This window comes from Lutra lutra, chromosome 16 (genome assembly GCF_902655055.1).
Source record: "Lutra lutra chromosome 16, mLutLut1.2, whole genome shotgun sequence".
Lineage (NCBI taxonomy): Eukaryota > Metazoa > Chordata > Mammalia > Carnivora > Mustelidae > Lutra > Lutra lutra.
In genome coordinates this window covers 51,824,325-51,852,218 of record NC_062293.1, presented here as the reverse complement: position 1 = coordinate 51,852,218, position 27,894 = coordinate 51,824,325, and the positions used below count along the sequence as shown (strand labels likewise).

Below are 27,894 nucleotides of genomic sequence, written 5' to 3'. Positions count from 1 at the left end.
GATCATGACCTGAGCCGAAGGCAGACGCTTAAGCAGACACTTAACGACTGAGCCACCCAGGCGCCCCGTGGCACCAGGTTTTCTCTGGTTAATTAGGGTGGAACTTTAACCGCCGCCCATCCGCATCCTCCTCGCCCAGATGCTAGTAGCTGCCCGACCTCCCAGTCATCTTCCAGACCCGCTTCTGGCCAGGGAAACTTTAAAGTTCCCTTAGAACCTTGCGGGCTAACGAGCAAGTCTCAGTGATGGGTGGAGGAGGTTACCATGGAGACAGGTCCAAGGAATGAGGCTCCGGCGGGAGGGAGGGCCGGGACGCGCCTTCCGATTGGCTCAGCGGGCGCGCAGCGTTCCCCTTGCGCACATGCGCAGTGGGGCTGAGGCGAGGTCGCGGTGGAGCTGAGGCGCGGTTCGTGCAGGGCCAGGCTCCTCAGGACCGGGCTGGAAGGTGCGGCTCCTGGCCGAGACACGTCGTGCTTTCCCGGTTAGGGAAGTGGCGGAGCCAGAGACCCCTCTGCAGCGCGGGGCTGAGCTCGCCACGCAGGCGCCCGCGCCCCCGCCGCCATTGTTGCCCCGGGCCTCTCCGGCCGCTCGGGCTGCGCGTCCGCCCGGCCCCCGCGACAGGTAATGATGTCGAGGGCGCCGCCGGGGGCGAGTGTCCGCGCGGTCAGGCCGGAGCCCCAGCCGGTTCCCGCGCGGCGTCCGCGCTCGCGGCCTGCGGAAAAGGCGAGCACGGGGTGTTGGCTGCGGTGGCGGGCCGGGTCCCCGCTCCGCCGCTGCCCGCGACCGTCCGGCTGAAGGGGAGTTGGGGAGACCCGACCGGGCAGGGGAGGCGGCGGGCGGGGCTGGCGCATATCCTCTGCAGAGCCTGTAAACTGTTGGCTTCGGTTACACGACTGAACCTGAGGAGGGCTCAGAGCTGGAGCCCGAGGACAGGTGGTGTCAGGTCGCCGGGTCAGGCCTGTTCTGAGGTTTTCTTCGGGAATCCTGGTTTCAAATTTACTCGTGAGGAATTGTCTCCTGTAGAAGCGTTTCAAAGGGCTTCAAGGCACATCAACCTCCTACTTTTCCCCAGTCCAACCGGCTTGTCTCTCCAGCCCTCTGATAGTGAGAAGCTAGAATGTGCTGGCATTAACATCTAAAGCAAGTACATGTCCGCCCTTTTTTCCTTGGCAGTTTCCTTGGGAACCTGGGAAGGATTCTCCTCCCAGGTTGTTCCAAGTACCTACAGGTATGCCCTGTTGTTGAGAGCCAGTGCGGTCCTTTACAGCTTCTGTGACATCGCAAAAATACTGAAGCTCCCCCCCCCCGCCCCACGACCCCCGGAAAAGTTTAATTTCTGTTTCAACAAGTTATAAGTTTGATCTGTTGTTTTGCTCATGCTTCGGGGCTTTGCTTCTGTGACCCTTTTTGATAGCCCTCCCGACCCCTGTCCCCAGCAGATTGCATTTATCTCACAAGTCTGAGGAGGTAGGGAAGGAAGACCCAGGTAAAGTCTATGTGTGTTTACCTGTGAACACTTGAGCAGGCTGTTTCTGTTCGTGCATGTGGATAGCAGAGAGCACCAGAATTCTTGACTTCATGGTCTGTTCTTGTGTTTCAGGGTCTCTTAACCATCCCTGCAAGTTCTGGGCTCAGAATTTGTAACTAAGGCTGCTAACTCTACCTTGACCCTGTTCTGCCCTTGGCTGCAGCAGCCCTTGATATAATGTCTTTGTGGTTCTAGCATGAGACTTCAAGGATTTGGCTCACTACTGGAGATATAAAGAATATTGCCAGATTGACTTTCCCACCTGTAGCGATGTTGGCCTCGTGCAAGAGGATGACCAGTTCTTCACGTGCCCAAGTCCTTCTCATGTGGAAGCCAGACAAGGCTCAAAGTGGACCCCACAACATTGCGAAGGAAACCCTTGCTTCAAGAATCTTGCGTGACACTGAGACCTGTCGACAGAATTTTAGGAATTTTCCATACCCAGACCTAGCTGGTCCTCGAAAGGCATTGAATCAGCTCCGAGAGCTCTGCCTTAAATGGCTGAGACCTGAGATTCACTCAAAGGAACAAATTTTGGAGCTGCTGGTGCTGGAGCAGTTCCTGACCATCCTGCCTGGGGAGGTTAGGACTTGGGTGAAGTCCCAATACCCAGAGAGCAGTGAGGAAGTGGTGACGCTGGTAGAGGATTTGACTCAGATTCTAGAAGAGGAAGGTGAGAATCACAAGGCAGAAAGGGGAGGAATCCTGGGTGGTTAGGGTTAGAGAAGTCAACCAGCATATCACAGAGCAACCCTTTAAAGAAACTGGGGAGAGCAAAGGGCAGTGAGTCGAGAATGGGCTTTAACATGGAACCCCATCCTGCATGGTGTGCCCCTTCCAGACTGCTTGGGACCAAGCACACGTTGTCTAGTGTCCTAAAACAATGACGAAACGCAACTCAGTTACCCCAGTGTGAGCCGTTGGGAATTTTACCTGCAGAGGTTTGAACCATTCTGTCAGTAAGCCATGTGCTTTGTGAATTGGATTTTACAATAACATGCTTCCAAAAAAGTAGGAGAGGGTCCAGAGCATATTTCCTTATTAAGAGACAGCACACACGATTTACATCGCATGAAGATGTAGTAGAAAATTGGGAATTTGGTGCATATCCTTAGCAGTCCCAGAACAGACTTGTTTTTGAAACCTGCATTGATGTCTTAGGGGACAAGCCTCACAGGTCCTTCCCTCTGATTCTTTAAAGTAGGGGTGCTGTTTTTTGTTTCTTTCTCATTTCTCACTTTAGGGAAGTATAGGCATCTATTTGGTTAAGTTTCCTAGACTGTTCAAATAGGACTAATCTCCATCATGGTCTCCCTTCCCCAGCTGTTCCTCAGAACACTGCCCTTCCCCAAGAGACCCCAGAGGAAGACTCCAAAGGAAGACCTGCTTTCCAGGCAGGGTGGTTAAATGACTTGGTGACCAAAGTAAGTGTTAGTTTTTTCTGTGATTTTTTTTTTTTTAAGATTTTATTTATTTATTTGGCAGAGATCACAAGTAGGCAGAGAGGCAGAGGTGGGTGGGAAACAGGCTTCCCGCTGAGCAGAGAGCTTGATGCGCGGCTCGATCCCAGGACCCTTAGATCATGACCTGAACCGAAGGCAGAGGCTTAACCCACTGAGCCACCCAGGTGACCCTTTTCTGTGATTTTTAAATGGCTTCTTGGAGGTGTTTGTGTGAGGACGTTTTATGTCCTGGCCCTGTAACTTCTGTCCCCACTGAAAGCCCAATCTAGGACTTAAGCATCTGTTCCTCTCTTTAAATCCAGCTTGGCCTGTTAAGATAAGTGACTCTCTTTATAAGAAATAAGCCCCTGTTGCCTTCCCCTGATACTCCTTTCCTCACTGTTTTGATTTTAAGGCAGCAACATTGCCTAAAGGTTAATCAGAACCTATGATTTGGGGCAAGATACTTGACCACACTTAGCCTGAGTGATTAAACTCTAATAAATAGAACTTACCTCTTAGATTGTGAGGATTAAACATTACAAGACTTGTAGTTAGCCTGGATTACAATAAACCATCAGTAAGCAATAGTTGCTAAAATTATTTTTCTCATTAACAAGTAATTAAAGGCCAGTATTTTGGGGACACCTGGGTGGCTCAGTTGGTTGGACGACTGCCTTCGGCTCAGGTCATGGTCCCAGAGTCCTGGGATCGAGTCCCACATCAGGCTCCCAGCTCCACGGGGAGTCTGCTTCTCCCTCTGACCTTCTCCTCGCTCATGCTCTCTCTCGCTACCTCTCTCTCAAATAAATAAAATCTTTAAAAAAAAAAAAAAAAAGGCCAGTATTTTCTGGTGTTATGTTGATCATAAGTCTGTGTTCTGTCAGGCCACCTTTTTTTTTTTTTTTTTTTTTTTTTTTTAAAGATTTTATTTATTCATTTGACAAAGAGAAATCACAAGCAGGCAGAGAGGCAGGCAGAGAGAGAGGAGGAAGCAGGCTCCCTGCCGAGCAGAGATCCCGATGCGGGGCTCGATCCCAGGTCTCCGAGATCATGACCTGAGCCGAAGGCAGCGGCTTAACCCACTGAGCCACCCAGGCGCCCCACTGTCAGGCCACCTTAAGAGAAAATTTTGCTATAAAAATATACATCTGAAATTGGTAGAGTAAAATTATTGTTCATAGATAGTACGATTGTTTACCTGAAAACCCTAGGAAAATGAAGGGAAGAACTGGGAAATAATAGGAAAAAATTTGAGTAAGGTGATTACTACAGAAAATGGCATATGAAAATTAATCACTTTTAGGGGTGGCTGGCTCACTTGGTAGAGCTTGTGACTCTAGATCTCAGGGTCATGAGTCGGAACCTCATGTGGGACATAGAGCTTACTTTAAAAAACAGAAAATTAGGGGCGCCTGGGTGGCTCAGTGGGTTAAAGCCTCTGCCTTCGGCTCAGTTCGTGATCCCAGGGTCCTGGGATCGAGCCCCACATCGGGCTCTCTGCTCAGCAGGGAGCCTGCTTCCCTTCTTCTCTCTCTGCCTGCCTCTCTGCCTACCTGTGATCTCTGTCAAATAAATAAATAAAATATTAAAAAAAAAAGAAATAGTCTCTAAAAAAAAAAAAGAAAATTAGTAACTTTCTTACATACACACTAAAACCAGACAGATGATGAAATGAAATAAAAGGTTCCCTGCACAGTTTTCCCCACCCCCAAAATTTAAAATATCTAGGACTAAGCATAGTATAAATTTTGTAGTTCATCCATGTCCTATTTCATACTATAAGACATGAAAGCAGCTTTGAGTTTTGTAAAATTGCCTGTTCCCCCTAAATTATAAGTAGTGTAATTGTGAATACAGTTTTTATAAGGAACTTAGAAAGTTTATTTGAAAAACATGGAAAAGGAATCAGTTTTTTTTAACAAAAGGAAGAAAAAGAGCAAAGAGGGATACTTACCTTACCAGATTGTGAGATATATTAAAAGTGTAACAGTTCAACAGTATGGATTTCAGTCCCAATTTTATTTTATTTTATTTTATTTTTATTTTTATTAAGATTTTTTATTTATTTATTTGACAGAGATCACAAGCAGGCAGAGAGGCAGGCAGAAAGAGATAGGGAAGCAGGCTTCCTGCTGAGCAGAGGGCTCGATGCGGGGCTCGATCCCAGCACCCTGGGATCATGACATGAGCCAAAGGTAGAGGCTTAACCCACTGAGCCACCCAGGCGCCCCCCACCCCAATTTTATTTTAAAAAGGAAGGAGGGGTGGGCGCCTGGGTGGCTCAGTGGGTTAAGCCGCTGCCTTCGGCTCAGGTCGTGATCTCAGGGTCCTGGGATCGAGTCCCGCATCGGGCTCTCTGCTCAGCGGGGAGCCTGCTTCCCTTCCTCTCTCTCTGCCTGCCTCTCTGCCTACTTGTGATCTCTGTCTGTCAAAGAAATAAATAAAATCTTTATAAAAAAAAAAAAGAAACATACTTTAAAAAAAATAAATAAAAAGGAAGGAGGGGCTCTGCATTTCATCCTAAAGCACACAAATATATCTTAAAATTTCAAATTATGACACTCTGAATTCTCTTTTTTTTTTTAAGATTTTATTTATTTTTTGACAGAGAGTACAAGTAGGCAGCGGTAAGAGAAGGGAATGGGAGAAGCAGTCTCTCCACTGAGCAGGGAGCCCAGTGTGGCCCTCGATCCCAGAACCCAGGAATCATGACCTGAGCTGAAGGCAGATGTTTAACGACTGAGTCCCCCAGGCGCCCCAACACTCTGATTTCTTAAGGCAGAGCTTGAAAGGCATAGCCATTCAACTGTCATCTGTGTAAACCCTCTTTTAAGACGGAGCCATCCATACATACACTTGTGCCAGCTGAAAATGTAATTATAAATTCTGTGTTTTCAGACTTCCCTGTAGGATCATTCACGTATGCTCATCCATAACTTAACTAGATAACCTGTAGGCTCTTGCTACAGGTCAACATTCTCTGATTCCCCCACCACACATGTCCCTGGGGTTACCACTATCCTCCTGCTGCCAGTTCTTGAGCCAAGTTGTATTTGATGTTTCAGGAGTCAATGACATTCAAAGATGTGGCTGTGGATATCACCCAGGAGGACTGGGAGATAATGCGTCCCGTACAAAAGGAATTGTACAAGACTGTGACATTACAGAACTACTGGAACATGGTTTCTCTGGGTAAGCATCCGCCATGCCCACGGCTGCCAGCATATCCACCATCTTTCTTTCCTCAGCACAGTGCTGAGAATGGGGCTTAGGGATGAGTTTGCTCATTCCATTCGGGCATAGATACCGCTGTGTTCTCCCTTTTGCCAAATAAAAAGTTTCTAAGTGAAGGAGCATTGAGAACTATGACACGCAGCTTCCCAGGGCTTCCACACAACACTGCCCCTTGCCCGCTCCCTGCTTTTCCTGTGATCTCCTCCTACTATGAGCTCTGTGCACATACCCTCCTGAGCAGCAGGACATTTTATCGTAGCACTGAAAAGCACAGTGACCTAATTCTCCCACTAGATCATGTACATGAAACCATTGTTTTCCTGTGGACGTCTGTCCTCACAGATAAGTAGAAGTTAGGCAGTAAAATTCAAACAACTGTTTCTCTCCAGGATAAAACTCCTTATATTCCTCCGAAACAGGACTTACGGTGTACCGACCAACTGTGATTCCCTTACTGGAAGAACCATGGATGGTGATAAAAGAGATCTTAGAAGGCCCTAGTCCAGGTGAGAGAATAACTGTTTATGAGATTGTCTGCACTGAAGAGTGTAAGTGCAGTGAGATATATATATTTAAATATGGCCAGATCACGCTCCGCAGACATCCCAGCCTGTCAGGAACACTAAGCTGTTTGGCATTGCCTCCTCAGAGGCCACCTTCAGGAACAGAGTTCCAAACATCATTGTTCCACCTTTCCCCGGTGTCTCCTTTTATCCTTCCCTGTGACCCCTGGATCCCATTCCCAGCTTTGGCGCTTTCACTGTGCTGTTGTCTCCTCCCTCTTTTATAAGCACGCGTGAATGTCCCTAAAATTTTAAGTTTCAGACCTTCTTCTTTGTAAGTTTCTTTTATTCTGTTACCAACAAATCCCTGTAGCCTCCAACTTCCACTTCCCTAACTCATTTTCTTTTCTAATTTTGAAAAAATATCTTCAAAACACTCAAAAATGTTCTCTTACTATATAGTTCATTCACCTGGTTCCTATATCTCTCAGCCCAACCACTGGTGCTTGTTTCTAGTTGTTTCTTTCTTTTTTTTTTTTTTTTTAAAGATTTTATTTATTTGACAGACAGAGATCACAAGTAGTCCAAGAGGCAGGCAGGGAGAGAGGAGGAAGCAGGCTGCCCGCTGAGCGGAGAGCCTGATGTGGGGCTCGATCCCAGGACCCCGAGACCATGACCTGAGCCGAAGGCAGAGGCCTTAACCCACTGAGCCACCCAGGTGCCCCCTAATTGTTTCTGTTCAGGTATTTTGTTTAGTTTTGTTTGCATATAAAGTCAATATAAAAATGTTTTGGGGAGGCGCTTGGGTGGCTCAGTTGGTTAATCAACTGCCTTCGGCTCAGGTCACGATCCTGGAGTCCCGGGATCGAGTCCCACATCAGGCTCCCTACTCACCAGGGATTCTGCTTCTCCCACTGACCTCTTTCCTCTTATGTTTTCTCTCTGTCATTCTGTCTCTCTCAAATATATAAATAAAATCTTAAAAAAAAAAAAAAAGATGTTTGGGGAGCACCTGTTGGGCTTCTTGCTCAGCAGGGAGTCTGCTACTCCCTCTGCTCCTCCCCCTTGCTCATGATCTCTCTTACTCTCTCTCAAATAAATAAATGAAATCTTTAACATATATATACAAATTTTTTTTTCTTTAAAAAAATCCTATATTTGGGATGCTTTCTATCACTTGGGGAAAAAATGTTTTCTCCTCCTTTTTAGCAAACTTTTTATTAATATTTTTTAGTACTCTCTACCCACACTGTAGGGCTAGAACTCCTAACCCTGAGATCAAGAGTCACACTCTCTACTGACTTGAGCCAGCCAGGTGCCCCTTTTCCTCCATTTCCTAACAGAAATGGTAGCAAACGATACATATAGTTTTCTACTTTGCTTTTGTTTATGTAAAAGCGTATCTTGAGAAATGTTTCAAATGAGGATATAAAGAGCTTCCTTGTTCTCTTTTTTTAATATCTGCATCACATTTTATTGTGTGTCTCATAATTTATTGAACCTGTTCCTTATTGATGGGCTTTTTGGTTGTTCCCTTTCCTTTCTTCCTTCCTCATAAGAACTTCAAACCTATAAAAAAGTTGCAGCATCAGTACATTGAACACCTGAAACCACAAGCTACCATCATTTAGCCACTTTTGCTTTATATCTTTTTAGGAGGGGGTGGGGGCAGAGGCAGAGGGAGAGAGAGAATCTGAAGCAGATTCCCCAGTGAGTGCGGAGCCTGACATGGGGCTCGATCCTGAGATGATGGCCAGAGCTAACATCAGGAGTCAGATGCATAACCGATTGAGCCATCCAGTCGCCCCTTTGCTTATCTCTTTACACACGCACTCACACCCACACACACGCACACACAGACACACTTTGTTTTTTTCTTTCCCCTTCCCTTCTGTTCCCTTCCACTTCCCTTCTGACATTTTCTGAAAGATCCAGGCCAGGTTTTTTTAGAATGACCCACAATCTAGATTTGCTTGATGATTTCCTTATGTTTACATTCAGATGAAATATGTTTACCGAGAAGACACCATGAGTGGGTGCTGTCCGTTGCTATTTGTCTCACTGGTGATACTCATGTTAGTTAAGGTGCTGTTGACCAGATCTCTCCATTTTAAAGGTGCATTTTTTTCTTTATAGTCAGTAAGTAATCTGTGGAGTGATACTTAGAGGCCACATGGCTATTCCACTCCCTGGCACTATTTTAAGGATTTGTAGCATCCTTTCTTTTCTTTTTTTTTTTTTTTTTTTTTTTAAAGATTTATTTATTTATTTATTTGACAGACAGAGATCACAAGTAGGCAGAGAGGCAGGCAGAGGGAGAGAGAGGAGAAAGCAGGCTCCCCGCTGAGCAGAGAGCCCGATGCGGGGCTTGATCCCAGGACTCTGGGATCATGACCTGAGCCGAAGGCAGAGGCTTTAACCCACTGAGCCACCCAGGCGCCCCTGTAGCATCCTTTCTTCAGTCTTGCTTTATTATATCGCTGAGTGATTCTCTAAATCAGTCATCAGTTCTAAAGGATTAATAGCATTCTCCTGTAAAGAGTAGTTCTTCCGGGGCGCCTGGGTGGCTCAGTGGGTTAAGCCGCTGCCTTCGGCTCAGGTCATGATCTCAGGGTCCTGGGATCGAGCCCCGCATCGGGCTCTCTGCTCAGCAGGGAGCCTGCTTCCTCCTCTCTCTCTACCTGCCTCTCTGCCTGCTCTCTCTCTCTCTCTGTCAAATAAATAAATAAATAAATAATCTTTTAAAAAAAAAAAAAAGAGTAGTTCTTCCTAAATAAATAAAATCTTAAAAAAAAAAAAAAAAAAGAATAGTTCTTTCTCCTCCCGCCTCATTTTTTATGTGAACATGTCACTATGGACATTTGGGATTTTTCGAAATCCAGTGTGTTATTAGTCCACCAGGTTTGTTTTGGTTGTTGTTTTCCAGGCTCTGTTGTCCCAGACTTGGGTAATACTACTTGCAAAGCTAATTCTTGGGGCAGGTGGGTGGGCTTAGTCGGTTGGGCATCTGCCTTCGGCTCAGGTTGTGGTCTTGGGGTTCTGGGATTGAACCCCGAGTAGGGCTCCCTGCTTGGTGGGGAGTTTGCTTCTCCCTCTTACTCTGCCCGCCACCCCCCCACTTGTGCTCTAGCGAATAAATAAATAAAATCTTTAAAAAAATATTTTTCTTATATAAAAATAACAAAAAATTACAACTACATTTCTAGTACTAAATAACAGTGAGTTATATAGACAGTATATTGAAAATTAGAAAATAATTTTTGGGGGCACCTGGGTGGCTCAGTGGGTTAAGCCTCTGCCTTCGGCTCAGGTCATGATCTCAGGGTCCTGGGATCGAGCCCCAGATCGGGCCCCCTGCTCAGTGGAGAGCCTGCTTCCCCTTCTCTCTCTGCCTGCTGCTCTGCCTACTTGTGATCTCTCTCTTTGTGTCAAATAAATAAATAAGAAAGGGGAAAAAAAAGAATTTTTTAAAAACCTATAATCTGGGCACCTGGGTGGCTCAGTGGGTTAAGCCTCTGCCTTCGGCTCAGGTCATGATCTCAGGGTCCTAGGATCGAACCCCACATCGGGCTCCCTGCTCGGCGGGGAGCCTGCTTCTCCCTCTACCTGCAGTTCTCCCTGTTTGTGCTGTCTTTGTCAAGTGAATAAATAAAATCTTAAAAAAAACAAAAACCTATCATCTTCTTAGCTCTTTGATTATATTTGTGTAGTTCCAGTGCATTTCCATGTTACTTTTTTCATTTAACATTAGTCCCAAGCATTTTCTTTTTCTTTTCTTTTTTTTTTTTTTAAAGAGTTTATTTATTTGACAGAGAGATCACAAGTAGTCAGAGAGGCAGGCAAAGAGAGAGAAGGAAGTAGGCTCCCGGCTGAGCAGAGAGCCTGATGTGGGGCTTGATCCCAGGACTCTGGTCATGACCTGAGCTGAAGGCAGAGGCTTAATCCACTGAGCCACCCAGGCACCCCACCCAAGCATTTTCTAATGTCAGCTCTGATTTTTATATCTGAGTCAAAGTAGTAAGTCAATATACATAAACCTACCTAGTTATTGTTACCAGTTATTAGTGTTCCATTATCCCTTACTCTAGTACTTTATTGATGAATGGCAGCTATCACTTTAAAACACTACATATGATTCTGTGGAATGGATATATTTAAAAAGATTTATATTTGGATCTGCATCTTAGAAAATTTCTGAACTATCTGGTGCCATTTTTGCTATATTATAAACTCTATATTTGATATTTCATTGCATAATTCATAATATTCAAAAGTCCTGTGTTTTCAACCGGATTTCAAGAGAGAAAGATATTCTAATTTAAATTTGTTTTAAACCATCATACTGGAAATACAATAGGCATGAATAAATACATATTTGATTGCTTTGCAGCCAGATTTGAGGTTAGGGATTTTTTTATTATTTGCTTTGCTTTTATGTGTATGTGTGTGCTTTCATTTGGTTCACCTTTTAACAACAAATTATTGTCATTTATTTTACCAGTTCAGTTGAGTGGCCACCATATCTAGAGTCTTGGGCCATTTTCTGAAGTAAAAGAAATGTAAAAGAGGCACAGGCTATTCTCAGAGTTTGCATCTAAGTTGGAAATACAAGAAACACACAAAGTTGTGAAGTAATAATATAAGGCCAAGTACTATCCTGGCTCCAACTTTACATTAGGTTGAATCACATGAGACTGCTGAAATTTCAGCCATATTGACTACATAAAGCCAAGGTCATGTGATTCAGCCTAATCTGTACTTGAGGATTCTAAGAAAGAGAGAAAAACAGGAGCTGGGCCATACACTTTTCAACAGATAGATAAGTTATCTTAAGAGAATGCCTAAATCTGGGGGTGCCTGGGTGGCTCAGTCAGTTGAGCATTCAACTCTTGGTTTTGGCTCAGTGACCTGGGATCGAGCCCCAGGTCTGCCTCCTAGCTCAGCAGGGAGTCTGCTTCTCCCTCGCTCTGCTCAGCTTTCTCTCTGTCAAAAAAGAGAATGCTTAAGTCTGGAATTTGTATGGCACCTATAGAAGGCTATGAGGAAGTAGCTTGAAGTTATAGGGTTAACTTTACATTTTTAAGCTGAATATGAAATTTGGCAGAAGATACAGTAGAATAGGAAAAGCTGGATTATTGGGGTACTGAATACATCAAGTGGAGATATTTTGAACTTTTTAAACTTTTCTCTTTTAAGCCCATGGGGCTCACATGTCAGTGAACATCAAAACCACCTGAAGGGCTTTGTAAAACAGATTGCTTTAGCCCTATCTCCAAAGTTTCCTTTTTTTTTTTTTTTTTAAGATTTTATTTATTTAAGAGACAGCACAAGCATGAGTAGGCGATAGGGGAACAGAGGGAGAAGGAGAAGCAGATTCCCTGCTGTGCAGGGAACCCGACGCTGGGATCATGACCTGAGCCAAAGCTTAACTGACTGAGCCACCTAGGTGCCCCCAAAGTTTCTTCTTTATTTTATTTTATTTAAATTCAGTTAATTAACATATAGTGTATTACAAGTTTCAAAGGTAGAGTTCAGTGATTCATCAGTTGGATATAACACCCAGTGCTCATTACATCATGTGCCCTCCTTTTTTTTTTTAAACGGTTTCAGAGTTTTTTTTTTTTTTTTAGATTTTATTTATTTATTTGACAGAGAGAGATCACAAGTAGGCAGAGAGGCAGGCAGAGAGAGTGAGAGGGAAGCAGGCTCCCCGCTGAGCAGAGAGCCCAATGCGGGACTCAATCCCAGGACACTGAGATCGTGACCTGAGCCGAAGGCAGCGGCTTAACCCACTGAGCCACCCAGGCGCCCCAATCATGTACCCTCCTTAATGGCCATCAGCCAATTACCCCATCCCCGTAACCCTCAGTTTGTTTCCTATAGCTAAGAGTCTCTTATGGTTTGTCTCCCTCTCTGATTTTGCCTTACTTTATTTTTCCCTCCCTTCCCCTGTGATTCTGTTTTGTTTCTTAAATTCCACATATGAGTGAAACCATGTAATTGTCTTTCTCTGATTGACTGATTTTGCTTACCATAATACCCTCTAGTTCCTTGGACTTCATTGCAAGTGGTAAGATTTCTTTTTTCTGATGGCTGAGTAATACTCCATTGTGTGTGTTTGCGTGTATATGTATATAAATATATATCTTTATAAATATAAATATCTTCTTTATCCATTCATCTGTCAATGGACATCTGGGTTTTTTCCATCTTAGTTTGGCTATTGTGGACATTGCTGCTATAAACATTGGGGTGGTGTCTCCTTTCAGATCACTACGTTTGTATCCTTTGGGAAAATACCCAGTAGTGCATTTTACTGGGTGGTAGGGTAGCTCTGTTTTTAACTTTCTGAGGAACTTCCATACTGTTTCCCAGAGTGGCTACACCAGTTTGCATTCCCACCAACAGTGTAGGAGGGTTCCCCTTTCTCCACATCCTTGCCAACACCTGTCTTTTTTCCTGACTGGTTAATTTTAACCCTTCTGACTGGTGTGAGGTGGTATCTCACTGTGGTTTTGATTTGTATTTTCCTGATGTTGAGTGATGTTGAGCATTTTTTCATATGTCTTTTGGGCATTTATATGTCTTTGGAGAAATGTCTTTTCATGTCTTGTGCTCACTTCTTGATTGGTTTATTTGTTTTGTGGGAGTTGAGTTTGATATGTTTTCTATAATCTTGAAGACTAGCCCTTTATCTGGTGAGACATTTGCAAATATCTTTTGCTATTCTGCAGGTTGTCTTGATTTTTGTCGACTGTTTCCTTTGCTGTGCAAAAGCTTTTTATCTTGATGAAGTCCCAATAGTTCATTTTTGTTTGTGTTTCCCTTGCCTTTGGAGACATGTCTAGCAAGAAGTTGCCGCGGCCGAGATCACAGAGGATTTTGATGGATTCCTGTCGCATGCTTAGGTCTTTTATCCATTTTGACTTGGTACAAGTGTGGTACAAGAAAATGGTCTAGTTTCATTCTGGATGTGGCTGTCCAACAATTTTCCCAGCACCATTTGTTGAAAAGACTGGTTTTTTCCCATTGGATATTCTTCCCTGCTTTGTTGAAGATTAGTTGACCGTAGAGTCAGCCATGGTTGAGGGTCCATATCTGGGTTCTCTGTTCTGTTCCACTGACCTGTGTGTCTGTTTTTTGTGCCATTACCATACTGTCTTGGTGATAATGGCTTTATTATAGAGCTTGAATCCAGAATCGTGATGCCACCAGCTTTGGTTTTCTTTTTTAACATGCTTTGACTATTTGGGATCTTTTCTGGTTCCATAGCCCCCAAAGTTCCTGATTCAGCTTGTCTGGATGAGGACCAATAATTTACCACATTCTCAGGTGATAGTGATGTTTATGCTACTCATCTGGGGACAATACTTTAAGAACTATTATTATGAGAGATTTACTAGAGATATTTAAGCATGGAGAGCACTCCTTGAAATTGCTTTTGGAGTATTATGTGGATTGTGCAGAGTAGGTTGGAAGGAGTCAATGAGAGTTAGTGTCTGCTTGATACAAATCAACCCATGAAGTCATCCCACGTTATCCCACAGTCTTGTTTTCACATCTCTTAGTCCAGTCACCTGACTTAACCTGTTTTATTAATCTATGTGCATGTTGAGTAGTGAGGAGCCTATCCTTTTTCAGCAGTTAAGTCTTCTGGTTTTCTGCCCCTATATTCTCTTTTCCCAAGCTTTTTTCTTTTACTTTTTTTTTTTTTTTTTTTTTTTTTTTTTTTTGGTAAAGATTTTATTTATTTCAGAGAGAGAGAGGGAGAGACAGAGCTTGATTCGAGAGGGAAGGGTAGAGGGAGAGGGAAAAGCAGACTCCATGCCGAGCAGGGAGCCCAATGTGGGGCCTGATCCCAGAACCCTGGGATCGTGACCCAAGCTGAAAGCCAGACACTTAACCGACTGAGCCACCCAGGAGCCCCTTTTTTCCCAAGCTTTAAGGACCATGTCAAAGGTTGTCAGAATCATAGTCTTTTAAGGCATTTTATTCATGTTCAGTATTTTGTTTCTGTTTTGGCAGTTTCCTTCTCCAAATAGAGGAAAACTTTTTATGTTCTATATTCTTTTTATCCCAGAATGGAAAACAGAAGCCCAAGAGTGTACTCCAGTTACAAATACTTCTACACTCGTAAAGACTGGAACTCAAACTGTCAAATTGGAAGAACCATATGATTACGATGAGAGATTTGAGAGGCACGCATCAGATACCTATAGGAAAATTCCCACGAATGAAAGAAATTTAACTTTGAAGTCAGTTATCTCAAAAGAAGATGACCCTATGGAAGAGTGTCTCAGTAAATATGATATCTATCGAAATACTTTTGAAAAGCATTCAAACCTAATTATTCAGTTTGGTACCCAGTCAGATAATAAAACTATGTATGATGAAGGCAGGGCAACCTTCAATCATGTTTCATATGGTATTGTACACAGAAAGATATATCCTGGAGAGAAGCCTTATAAATGTAACGTGTGTGGGAAAAAGTTTAGGAAAAACCCATCCTTTGTGAAACACCAAAGCACCCATACCAAAGAAAAATCTCATGAATGTGAAGAATGTGGGAAAGAGTTTAGGCACATCTCGTCCCTTATTGCACATCAGAGAATGCATACTGGAGAAAAACCATACGAATGCCACCAGTGTGGTAAAGCCTTCAGCCAGCGTGCCCACCTTACTATACACCAGAGAATTCACACTGGAGAGAAACCCTATAAGTGTGATGACTGTGGCAAAGACTTCAGTCAGCGTGCACACCTCACTATACATCAAAGGACACATACTGGAGAGAAACCATATCGATGCTTGGAATGTGGTAAAACTTTCAGCCACAGTTCATCACTGATTAATCACCAGAGAGTTCATACTGGTGAGAAACCTTATATATGCAACGAATGTGGGAAGACTTTCAGTCAGAGTACACACCTTCTTCAACATCAAAAAATACATACTGGAAAGAAACCATATAAATGCAATGAGTGTTGGAAAGTGTTTAGTCAGAGTACTTACCTCATTCGACATCAGAGAATTCATTCCGGAGAGAAGTGTTACAAATGTAACGAATGTGGGAAAGCCTTTGCTCATTCCTCAACTCTTATTCAACATCAGACCACTCACACGGGAGAGAAATCCTATATATGTAAAATATGTGGAAAAGCCTTCAGCCAGAGCGCAAACCTTACTCAACACCACAGGACTCATACCGGGGAGAAACCGTACAAATGCAGTGTGTGTGGGAAAGCGTTCAGCCAGAGCGTCCACCTTACTCAGCATCAAAGGATCCACAATGGAGAAAAACCCTTCAAATGCAATATATGTGGGAAAGCATACAGACAGGGTGCCAACCTCACTCAGCATCAAAGGATTCACACCGGAGAGAAGCCGTATAAGTGTAATGAATGTGGGAAAGCCTTTATTTATTCCTCCTCACTTAATCAACATCAGAGAACTCATACTGGAGAAAGGCCCTATAAATGCAATGAATGTGATAAGGATTTTAGCCAGAGAACATGCCTTATTCAACACCAGAGAATTCACACAGGAGAGAAGCCCTATGCATGCCGTATATGTGGTAAAACCTTCACGCAGAGTACAAATCTCATTCAGCACCAGCGTGTGCATACAGGTGCCAAACACCATAATTAATGGATACAGGAAACTTCAGTTAGGTCTTACAGTTCATTCAAATTTTATTTTGTACTTTGTTAAAACATGATTCAAAAGAAACCCAAAAGAAGTGCAATATGTGTTAGATGTGGCTCAGCAGAAGTATCAAAATTAGTAATGTGGATATAAGCTATTTAAATTGAATGTGAAATTTAAAGAGAAAACTTTATTCACTTCTTCACCTTTACTTGAAATCAATGTAATTCATGCCAGAAAGAAACCCTGCAAAAGTCAGAGTACTCAAAAACCTGTAACTCATTGACTCTTAGTGTATTTCAAGTACTTCTTAATGAGACTTTAAGAATGTAACTGGGGAAAGCTTCCATCAAGTAGGGATTTCACACTAGTGAGTCATCTTGGGATAACTGAAAAAGCTGCTTTGAGGCCTTTATTGCTTCCCAGCTTTGAAGCCTTAAATATGTAAAGGGTTCCCTTCCCTTTTCCTGTTATGCCATAACTGCCATGTGGAGCCAGTAGGTTTGCAAAATATATATAGTGGAAAGCATCTTAATTTTTATGTGACAACTGTTCAATTACATTTTCCTTTAAGTATGGAAATATTCAAGGAAGAGAGCTTACCGAAAGCTGACCTGTTAGGATAAACTAATGTATATATAGCCCTTAGGCATTTGTACAAATTTAGTTAAACAGGCAAAAGTTAAACACCCAACCTTAAATTTATCTTTAAAACATCAGGCTTAGTTTCACTAGGTTTTGACATCTGTCTGCCTGAAGGAAAAAATAAGAATAAAAGTCCCTGACATCTAATAATAAAAAAAATAAAAGTCACCTGAATAATAAAAAAAATAAAAGTCACCTGACTCCTAAATTCATAACTTAAGGTTCCCTGTGGCTGTTTTACCACAGAAAGCCCATTTCTGTTGAGACACTGTGCTCAGGGCCCAGACTTCCTAATTGGATCTTTTCAGGGCTGCTTCTTGTGCTAAAAACCACAGCTAATTTAAGCAACAGAAAGCTTCCTAAAGTAGTGAAAGATGACAAAGGACATGTCACGGAATGAGCATAAGAAGCCTACTAAGCTGGGTTGCCAGATGTGCCCCCCCCCCCACATTCCAAGACAAACAAGGAGTGAAAACAGCTATTTACAGAGTGTGAGGAAAAGATCAGTGATAGAAAATAGACGTAAAGTTCACTACAGAAAGTGGGTGAGGGCAGAAATCAAGGGTGAAGACTTAGCCGTGAAGAAAGGATACACAGGGGACTTAGCTCATGAACTGTTGTTAGACTTGGTTTATCTAAGTAAGACTGGCTAATTGGATGAGACAAAATTTAGCCTGTTGATAAGGAACCAAAAATGAAGTGACTGATTTTAGAGTAATAATTGGAATTGATACTTTCTCATAAGTAAAAATGGGGATTAGTCTTAAAATGTCAGGAAACATTGGAAAACGCATTGATGCAGAAACTATCATTGATGCAGTCATCATTGAACAATAATAACTAAGTTTGTGGGGTCCTAAACCTAAAAGGAAAACTGGCAGAAATGCAAGCAGAAGTAGGTACAATTACTGTTACGTTCAATCTCCACAGCATTCCGCTGTCAGAATGTAAGACCACATTCTGAGAGCTGAGGTTTCGTCCTCTTAATTCGTTTCTTCAGTGCCTTGCGTGTGGGAAGCCGTCAGTATATGTTTGTTGAACTAAGAAATACGTAGGTAAGTTAGAGGTGAGTAATAAGGTAGAATTAACGGACTCAGAGTGAAGTTGAATTTAAAATTATTTTGTGTACATGTGCAAAATGCACAAAACCACTAACAAAGAGTGGTTATTTATTGGGTACTAGGAACTACCATTAAATTGAAGAGTCAGAATTCCACATCTTAATGTGGGGAATATTCTTAAATTGCGGGACATCTTTGCACAGGAAGTTTTCCTGAGCTGGATGAAAAGTCCGCATTCTGGTGCCATAGATATCAGTATACAGAGCACACGGTTCCATTTGGATGTTACTGTTGATAGAAACATCCTGCAAAACAGGTGCTGAAGCCAAGACCAGGGGTTCTACCATCTTCCAGGCTTTCTTCTTGAGTGTTTTCTTCAGAAGTTACTGCTTTCCCTTGTCCTCACATCAGTTAACCCCGATGTCACAGAATCCTTCACGAAGCATAGACTGTCTTCGGGTTGCATAGTCAAGTTACGCTTATGCCATAGTTACTTTTGTGTTAGACAATAACCGCTGTATTTAAGATGCAGTTTTTATTTATGGTGCCACTTCACACCTCACACAACACTTTTCCCCCCTCCTGGCATGGATGTGTGGAGTATCACAGTCCCTAGCGCCTTTCTTTGCTTTAATTTGTATTTCCTGCCTTTGTGAGTTGTATGTAAATAACGCATCCCTAAAGTCTTCCGATGATAGACTGAGGCAACCGATGCCCTTGTAAAAAAAAAAAAAAGAATCATCAATCTTCATGTATTTTTCCCACTTTTACAGTTGTCTGAGCCACTTGGATTTAGTAGACTTATTTTCCACAACTTTTTTTTTTACAAAGGTGTTGAAATATACAGAAAAGTTAATAAAGCGTCTTTACCTACCGCCTAGCTTTAAAAATTTAACCTTTTACTGAACAATTGTAAGGTTAGACATGACATTTCACCCTAGATATTTCAGTATGCCTCTCATAAAAATGACAGCTTTTCACATAACGACATACCATTACATACCCCAAAAAAAGAATAGTAATTTTCAAATATCTAATGCTTCATCCATGTTTAAATTCTCCCTGTAGATGCTGTCAGGTTTCACGCATTATGTTTACTTGTTAATGTGTTTCATCCATCAAGCTCTCTCCCACCTCAGACTTTCTCCAGGACCTTTTTGTTTTTTTCCCAATATAGCAGGTCAGCTGTAGAATGTCTCAAATTCAGGATTTAACTATTGGTTTGTATGTGGTTTCTCTTGTTCCTGTATCCCCTGTGGTTTCTGCAAACTAGCATTTAGGGCCAAAGCCCTGATTGGCTTCAGGTTCAACATGTTTAACAGATGTATTTTGTGTCGCCTCACATCCAAAGTCTTATTAACATTTGGTTGACTACTGGCGAGGTAAAACCTGATGGCTCGGTTGACATGGTAACCATCCAATCTTCCCAGTGTGAAGACCTGTTTGCCAACAGCCTTTTACCTGATAGGTTTAGTATCCAGTGATGATCCTGAATCAGCTGTTTCATTAAGATTTGCAAAAAGGCAATTTTCTTTCTACATTGACTGATGAATACTTCCATGCGGCAGAGCCTTCTGTCATCAACTGGGAATGCACTAGAGGCAAAGTCCTAAATTCTTTTCCTTTACTTAAGAGTTTTCAGAGTAAGTGATTGGCAGTAATGACAGGTGAGTCCATGTATTAAAAATCAGTTATGGCCATTGTTTCTGTTGCCCACGTGGTCCCAAACTTGGCCACTTGGAACCCTTCAAGTAGTTCTTCCATCCTTTGACAGTCCTTCTTGTCTAGTCTTTCAGGACTTTATTTCCTTCTGCCATATCTCAGGGTCAGTGCCCCCAGCTCCGGAATGAGCCATTTCTCCAGGAATCTTTGGTTAAAGAGGCAACTGTTTAGAAACCAAGATCCGGGCACAAGGCATGCCCGTTGCTGCTGAGGTGTCACTCGTGAGCAGCCTTTGAGTCTTTCGAACCACTCAACTGAAGTTCTCACAAAGGCAGCCTTTTGCACTCATTTCATCCGTTACACAGTTCTGTGGGAGATGTGATTACGTACTGGGACAAGCTGGGGAGCACAACTTAAGCTGTGGTAAGCATAGAGCTAAACTGGGAAGGACGGAAGTGTTAATGTATACTAGAAGGCAAGTGTAACTACAGGAGGTCTTGTCCCAAAGCCGGCAGATTTTAAGGGAGCTTGTCAGTTCATCTGGCAGGTGGGTTCATCAGATAGCAGGACAGCAACTTAATATAGGATACCTAGTATGTTGTAACTCTTTCATGCCTTGGTAATTTACATATTTATAAGCTAATGCCATCTTTCCCATCACATTCTTTAAAGCAGGTTCTGATCTAAATTTGAATCCTGAGGGTCTGTTTCATGCAAAGCTAAGTGCTAGTTTTTCTTGCCAGACTTGGTCTTCAGAGCTTGAAGACTGTTAGGTTTCATCCTTCAACCGTATCTTCTGGTATCAATTCACTTGCATGTGCCTGCAGATGTACTTAGTCCTCTATTTCTGTTCTCTCCATGGCTATATTTCACTACAATTATTAGGCCCTTGGAGCACTACAGGCATTAAAAATGGCAAGCATGTGCACTCTAGTGATATGTATAAACGTGTGTGTGAGCTTGCAAGCAGCACGAGTCCCCAGCCCTCTGTGTGGGCGGGGAAGGTGATGCCCACGAGGTCGATGTGTCTTGCCTGAGGTCCTACAGTCCTACAGCGACAGAGTAAGGGTTGGAACCATGGCTCCAGCACTTAGTGGAATTCTTCCTGTAAGATCAACGCTAATGGAAATTCAGAGCACAAACAGTATGTACTTTATGACTTTATAAAATTATGTATTTTGACGAGATTAGAGCGCTGAAAGTTTGTTTTGTCTCCTTTCCTATATAGCATCTTACACTCAAATTTTGAGATGAGAACAGCCCAACAAAGAATGCACCCGTGTCTACCCCCACTTCAGCTGTGGTCTACCACCCACATCTTTCCCAGTTTTCAGAGCCATATAGTCAATGCTATCACCTATCTCAAAAGTACCTTCAGGGCTTTAATGTAAAACAGAACTTTGACCTCCAAACCCTTTTTTCAACTCATGGTAACTTTGGCAGGGAGGCTGGAGGCCACTCTGGTCTTCACCTGTAGTTACAGTCCTACTGGTTTTACTTTCCATGTATTCTAGAAATGTTCCATCTCTTCTAGATCCACACCGCCCCGACCTCATTTCAGGCTTTTAATCCGCTCTTACTCAGATTATTTCATAACCAGGTAAGTGTTCACCCTGCCCTGATCTCACCCCTCTCAGTGCATCTTCCACACTTCCTGACGTCACGTGAAAACATTTAAGGCCACCACACGGCACTACAGGTAAAGTAGAGCATTTGACTGTCGCCATTTGCTTGAAACCCTACAGTATCCTCTCACTGTCAACCAGCAGTGGGTCTCACTCTTAGCTGCAACTGGAATGACCTGGGAGCTTTTAAAATTACCACCTCAAGGGATACTGATTTCTTTACGTGGGATGGAGACTGGCCATCAGTGTTTCAGTGCCCCAGGTGACTCCAGCGTTCTCAAGTGCAGCAAGGGCAGAAGCGGGAAGCTATCACAGAGACTCAGAGGACAAACGGTGGTTGTGGCAGCAGAGGTGGTGAGAAGGGACCCAACACGATCTATTTTGAAGGTGAGTCTCTAGGACTCGCTAAGGATCTGGATTGGGACGAACAGGGGCACAAGGCTGGCTCACCTGGTAAAGCAGGCAGCTCGATCGCAGAGTTGAGTTTGAACCCCACGTTGGGGAAAGAGGTTGCTTTAAAAAAATAAACGTTAAAGACCTTCAGAAGAGTGACCATCTTTCCTACTAAAGAACATGCTCCTAACAAGGGAGACACTACATTGTACTCACTTGTGTATCTCCTCTACCAAACACAGTACCTGGCACACAGTTTGATTAGGGCAACCCTGCAGGAACTTTTGCACAATAATCAAGATTCTGTTCTCAGAAAGAAAAACATGTTTTGCTTGTGCAGAGCTGTCAAAGGTCTGGGGTTTTTACAAGATGATAAGCTAGGCTCTCGTGTTATAGATGGAGAAGACAGGAGAGTCCTGGGTCACAGACAGCTTCATTACTCATGGCAGAAGCAGCCAGACTTCACGCCTAAGCCACTCACTCGACTCGCACCCCCACCCCAAGTTGCAAGAGGGTGACCTCAGGTGAGCCTAGATGAATTCCAGCACCAACAGTGGGCAGCATTAGAGGAAAGCAACACTGAGCCTGGGGGAATCGCTACTTTTCTAGTGAGTTGTAAGCAAACGCGCTCTTTGTCTCGCCCCACCACCCGCCACCTTGCATGTTTGGGCTAAGAAATGACCCAGTGAATAACAACTAAGACCTCGCAGTCTCCGCATACCCAGCAGGAATATGTAGGGATGCTCAGAGCCCCTGGCCTATTGCTTCTCCCAATATTGTCCTTTCCAGTGTAGAAGACTGGAAATCTCCCAAGAATTTGGGGGCCTTTACGGCTTCTATGTAGAGAAGAAGAAAACCCAAATGAAGTTGCCTGTCCCAAGCTTACAGAGTAGATCTTTCCCTGAAAACAAAAAATCTTGGGTGATTCCAAATCAGGTCTATACCCAGAGTTGAAAACTAATCATCTCACTCCACTGTACACGGATTAAAAACTACACCTGGAACACTATCCTCACTCATTGGAGTACAATATATTTAAATGGTTGGGGAAGATAATATTTTCTAATACACGAAATTCAAATTTCAGTGTTAATGAAGTTTTATTAAAACACCGCCATATTCACTTAACTATTCCCTTTGGCGGCTTTCTTCCTACAACCGCAAAGTTACAGACACCGCAAAGCCTAAAATATTTACAGCCCCTTTAGAGAACGAGCTAGCCAACGATGTACCTACACAGTGGGGCGGGGGGTCCGGTCCACTGGCTAAGCCCAACACCAGGCAAAGTAATAAAAGGAGCAACGCTCACTGGGCGTGTGGGAGGGGAGTGAGTGTCGGGAAGCAACGGTCAGTTAGGGAGAGCTCCGAAGCGTGAAAGGAGAGGGCAACGGAGGCACAACGCCAGGAGTCCGGGTTAGGAAGGCAGCTCCCTAGTTGGGAAGAAGCAAGCAGCCAGCGGGGAGAGCGCTGGGCGAGTAATAGTGCCCTCTGCCGGCCACGCTGCGCCGGTGCGCCTGTGCCCCGCGGTCCTAAATCCTTGCAGGCACCCCGCAGGCGGGGAATGGGAGTTGAGTTTATCTATGCGGCTCCAAGAGCGGGGCCTTCCTTTTCCGGAGTCGCCAGTGCTCGTGTACCCCTTCTCCAGTCTTGTTTACGGGAACGTGGGTTCAAGCTCCCGTTTGGTTCCCAACCACCGCGGATCTCGGGCATCCCTCTCCTCGAACGGCGCTCGAGCACTCAAACAAGACCGCGGGGAGCGTCGCTTCTCGGAAGTGAGTCCTCTTTGAAACTCCATATTCCTCCCCGGCGTCCAGCTTCCTCAACGGGCCTCAAGGGGCTCCAAGTCCACCCGTGCGACGGGGCGGGTCCTCCTCGCCCGCCCCCGGGGATGGCCTGCCGTCCGAGGGAGAAGTGACAGTCAAAGGACCAAGCTCCCCTCTTGCGGGAGGGGCTCGGATCTAAAACTCGTTCCAAAAGGCCTTCGGCGCAAGCGCGGCCCTTCCCTGAGATAAGCCTCAGGAGCCCAGAGGGGATCCAGGAACAAGCCCGCCGCCCGGCTTCAAAGGGGCTCTGGGGCACTGGGCGGAGCAAGACACGCCAGCGTTCCTGGGAAGTGTGGTCCGCAGCCTCCGCGGCGCATGCGCACCTCCCCGTCTTAGTGGCTCGGCTGCCTATCTGAGCGCACCTGAGCGCCCTCTCCTGGAGAGGAGGAGAAGCGGCTGCGGGAGCGGAGGTTGGGAGCTGCGTGCTGGGAAGGTGTACGCAAGCCCCTTCAAGGGCATACCAGGCCGGCTCCAAGTGAGCTGCTTTAGGAAGCTGAGCTTTCAGGGACAGAGGGACTTGCTGACGCGGTTTCTTCAAGTATCTGCGTTGGCTGCCGTTATAGCAGCTACCATCATCTCCCTCCAAGAATGCCGCTGCCTTCTCACTGGTCTCCCCGTGAACCCTCGTTCTTGTCCACCAGCTTCCACTGTCACCCTATCCCTTCCGATCTATAGGCTGCACATGTCCGCCGCCGACACAGTCACCCCCGTCACGTGGAAGCACATATCAGCATCATATTATCGATCTATGAACACTTCACTTTGCATTTCTAAAGAGGGCTCTTTTTTTTTTTTAAAGGTTTTATTTATTTATTTGAGAGAGAGAGAGTGAGAGAGAGCATGAGCGAGGAGAAGGTCACAGAGAGAAGCAGACTCCCTGTGGAGCCGGGAGCCCGATGCGGGACTCGATCCCGAGACTCCAGGATCATGACCTGAGCCGAAGGCAGTCGTCCAACCAACTGAGCCACCCAAGCGTCCCAAGAGGGCTCTTTTTAAACACAGCGCCGGATCTGTATTGCCTTAAAAAAAAAAAAAAAAAAAAAAATTAAGTCCTGGGCGCCTGGGTGGCTCAGTGAGTTAAGCCCCTGCCTTCCGTTCAGGTCATGATCCTAGGGTCATGATCTCAGGGTCCTGGGATCAAGCCCCACGTCGGGCTCTCTGCTTGGCAGGGAGCCTGCTTCCCCCTCTCTCTCTGCCTGCCTCTCTGCCTACTTGTGATCTCTGCCTGTCGAATAAATAAAATCTTAAAATATAAAAAATAAAATAAAATAAACCAGTAAACATAAGTAAAGGTTTCCCTGAGTTTCTGTGAGCTGTTCTAGCAAATTACCAAATCCTATGATTGTAACGAATGTGGAAAATACTTGTCTTCATATTTCATTCAACATCAGAAAATCTGGTCTGCAGAAAAATCTTTTCATTGCAAAATATGCAGAAATCATTCAAGTAAAGTACACACCTTATTCAACGTCACAAGATTCAAACGAGCAAGGATCCTTCTGAATATAAAGGATGAAAGAATGCTTTCAGCCAAAGCTCATCTCTCATGCGTTATCAGACAAATCATACTGGGATGTATGATCCTAAAACAAGTGTAAGAATTTGGGAATGGGGGTACCTGGCTGGCTCGGTCAATTAAGAGTCCGACTCCTGATTTCAGCTCAGGTCGAGATCTCTCGGTCAGGCTCTGTGCTCAGTGGGGAATCTGCTTGAGATTCTCTCTCTCCTTCTCCCTCTGGCCCTCCCCCTGCTCTCACACTAAATAAAATCTTAAAAAAAAAAAAAAGAATTGAGGGAATGCCTCAACCCTAAGTCGTCCCTTACACGGAGAATTTATATGGAGAGAGGCTATCTGTGTGCTAAATACAAAGGATGGTCTACAAGATCATCTTTTTTTTTTTTTAAGATTTTATTTATTTATTTGACAGACAGAGATTACAAGTAGGCAGAGAGGGAGGCAGAGAGAGAGGAGGAAGCAGGCTTCCTGCTGAGCAGAGAACCTGACGCGGGGCTTGATCCCAGGACTCTGAAATCATGACCTGAGTCGAAGGCAGAGGCTTTAACCCACCCACTGAGCCACCCAGGTGCCCCTACAAGATCATCTCTTGAATGGATAAAGGTGTAGTGTGTTTATCTACAATGGAATATTATGCAGCCATCAAAAAAAAATCTTGCAACGACGTGGATGGAACTAGAGGGTATATTTGCTAAGCAAAATAAGTCAATCAGAGAAAGATAATTATCATATGATCTCACTCATATGAGGAATTTGAGAAACAACACAGAGGATCATAGGGGAAGGGAGGGAAAAAATGAAACAAGACGAAACCAGAGAGGGAGACAAACCATAAGAGACTCTTAATCTCAGGAAACAAACTGAGGGTTGCTGGAGGGGTTGGGGGGAGGGAGAGATGAGGTTGCTGAGTGATGGACATCAGGGAGGGTATGTGCTGTGGTGAGCGCTATGAATTGTGTAAGACTGACGAATCACAGACCTGTACCCCTGAAACAAATAATATATTATATGTTAATTTAAAAGAAAAAAAAAAAGATAATCCCTTACTTTCCATCAGAGAATCCAAACTAGGGGAAAGCTCTGAATACCATGAATGTAGGACATCCCTCCATGTTTACAAAATCCCATTTGAACATTAGGAAATTTACCATGGGGAAAACCTTCTGAAAGCATTACATGGGAAACAACCTTCATGTAGAGCACTGAATTTATTCTATGTTCAAGTGCTCACGCCCGAGAGACACCTTATAAATGTTGTAACTGTGAAAAGCCCTAATCATAGCTCTTCCCTTACTGCCATCAGAGGAGTCCTGTTATGGGAGGACAAGCCTGCGGATGTCCTGAAAGTAGGACAGTTGTCAAAGCAGACATCTCATTAAAGACCAGATCGGAGAGGGTCTAGCCACTGCAGAAACAGTATGGAGTCCACCAGAAATTAAAAATACAGGGGTGCCTGGGTGGCTCAGCGGGTTAAGCCGCTGCCTTCGGCTCAGGTCATGATCTCAGGGTCCTGGGATCGAGCCCCGCATCGGGCTCTCTGTTCAGCGGAGAACCTGCTTCCTCCTCTCTCTCTGCCTGCCTCTCTGCCTGCTTGTGATCTCTCTCTGTCAAATAAATAAATAAAAATCTTAAAAAAAAATAGAAATACCGTATGACCCAGTAATTGCACTTCTGGGGGGTTTATGAAAGAAAATGAAAACACTAAAGAGCTATACACACCCCTACATGTCTTGTAGCATTATTTACAACAGCCAAGATAGGGAAGCTGCTGAGTGTCCGCCCATGGAGGAGTGGGTACAGCTCCTGGGGGGCTCAGCTGGCTCAGCGTCTGATTCCCAATTTCAGCTCAGGTCGTGATCTCAGGGATTCAGCCCCGAATTGGACCCCTTGCTCAGCAGGGAGCCTGCTTGAGATTCTCTCTCCCTCCCTCTGCCCGTCCCCCACCCTGCCCCCACCTGCAAACATGTGCGCTCTCTCTCTCAAAGAAAGGATAAAATCTTTCTAAAAAGCAGAGGAACGGGGACGCCTGGGTGGTTCAGGCTTCAAGCGTTTACCTTTGGCTCAGGTAATGAATGATCTTGGGGTCCTAGGATCGAGCCCCACGTAGGGGTCCCTGCTCAGAGAGGAGCCTGCTTCTACCTCTCTGTCTGCTGCTCCCCCTGCTTGTGCTTTCTCTGTCAAATAAATAAATAAAATCTTTAAAAAAAAAAAAAAAGAGTAAGTCTTGGGGATGAAAAGCACAGCATAGGGAGCGGACTTAACAGTGTTATAATAGGACCGGCGGCGACTGTCCAATCACTGTGTCGTACACCTGAAACTAATGTAACATTCCATCAAAGAATCACAGTAGAACCACCAACGTCAAAACTGGCAGGAAACCTTTTTTTTTTTTTTTTAAGATTTTATTTATTTATTCGACAGCAAGAGATCACAAGTAGGCAGAGAAACAGGCAGAGGGGGAGGGGGAAGCAGGCTCCCTGCTGAGCAGAGAGCCCGGGCTGGATCCCACAACCCTGAGATCATGACCTGAGCCGAAGGCAGGGACTTAACCCACTGAGCCACCCAGGCGCCCCGGCAGGAAATCTTTTGACCAAAGCACACACCTTCCTAACAATCAGAAATTCATAGTAAAGAAAAATCTTTCGGGTTTTTTTCCCCCCTCTCACTCCCAGCTGCCACCCTCTCCAGCACCTCCAGCAAAACGACAGCGGAACCCACAGCCAGGACCGCACACCAGCCGTGAGCTCCACCCACACACTCCACTCTGTTGATAGCTGCCTCCCTCGTCCTTCTGAGCTGCCCGACGCTTACCAT

General features: G+C 44.4%; 1 protein-coding gene across 3 annotated transcripts; it reads left to right on the top strand.

The window, feature by feature from the left end:
- Positions 1-379: 379 nt before the first annotated feature.
- Positions 380-18,935, top strand: ZNF287 (zinc finger protein 287). 3 transcript variants are annotated; one of them, XM_047707915.1, is made up of 6 exons: positions 380-621; positions 1,724-2,201; positions 2,852-2,952; positions 6,039-6,165; positions 6,627-6,713; positions 14,791-18,935. In XM_047707915.1, the coding sequence occupies exons 2-6, from the start codon at positions 1,799-1,801 to the stop codon at positions 16,356-16,358; spliced, it is 2,286 nt and encodes a 761-aa protein (XP_047563871.1). In that variant the 5' UTR covers positions 380-621; positions 1,724-1,798; the 3' UTR covers positions 16,359-18,935. The 3 variants fall into 3 exon arrangements, with proteins under 3 accessions (XP_047563871.1, XP_047563870.1, XP_047563872.1); XM_047707914.1 differs by having other exon boundaries at positions 1,601-2,201; XM_047707916.1 differs by having other exon boundaries at positions 419-445.
- Positions 18,936-27,894: the final 8,959 nt, after the last annotated feature.

What these genes read in the sequence shown, in the direction of transcription:
- ZNF287 (XM_047707915.1), top strand. Translation starts at nt 1,799, where the DNA reads ATGTTGGCCTCGTGCAAGAGGATGACCAGTTCTTCACGTGCCCAAGTC. An exon ending in TCAGATTCTAGAAGAGGAAG is followed by an intron (nt 2,202 to 2,851) that starts GTGAGAATCACA and finishes TCCCTTCCCCAG; the next exon opens with CTGTTCCTCAGAACACTGCC. An exon ending in CTGGAACATGGTTTCTCTGG is followed by an intron (nt 6,166 to 6,626) that starts GTAAGCATCCGC and finishes CCTCCGAAACAG; the next exon opens with GACTTACGGTGTACCGACCA.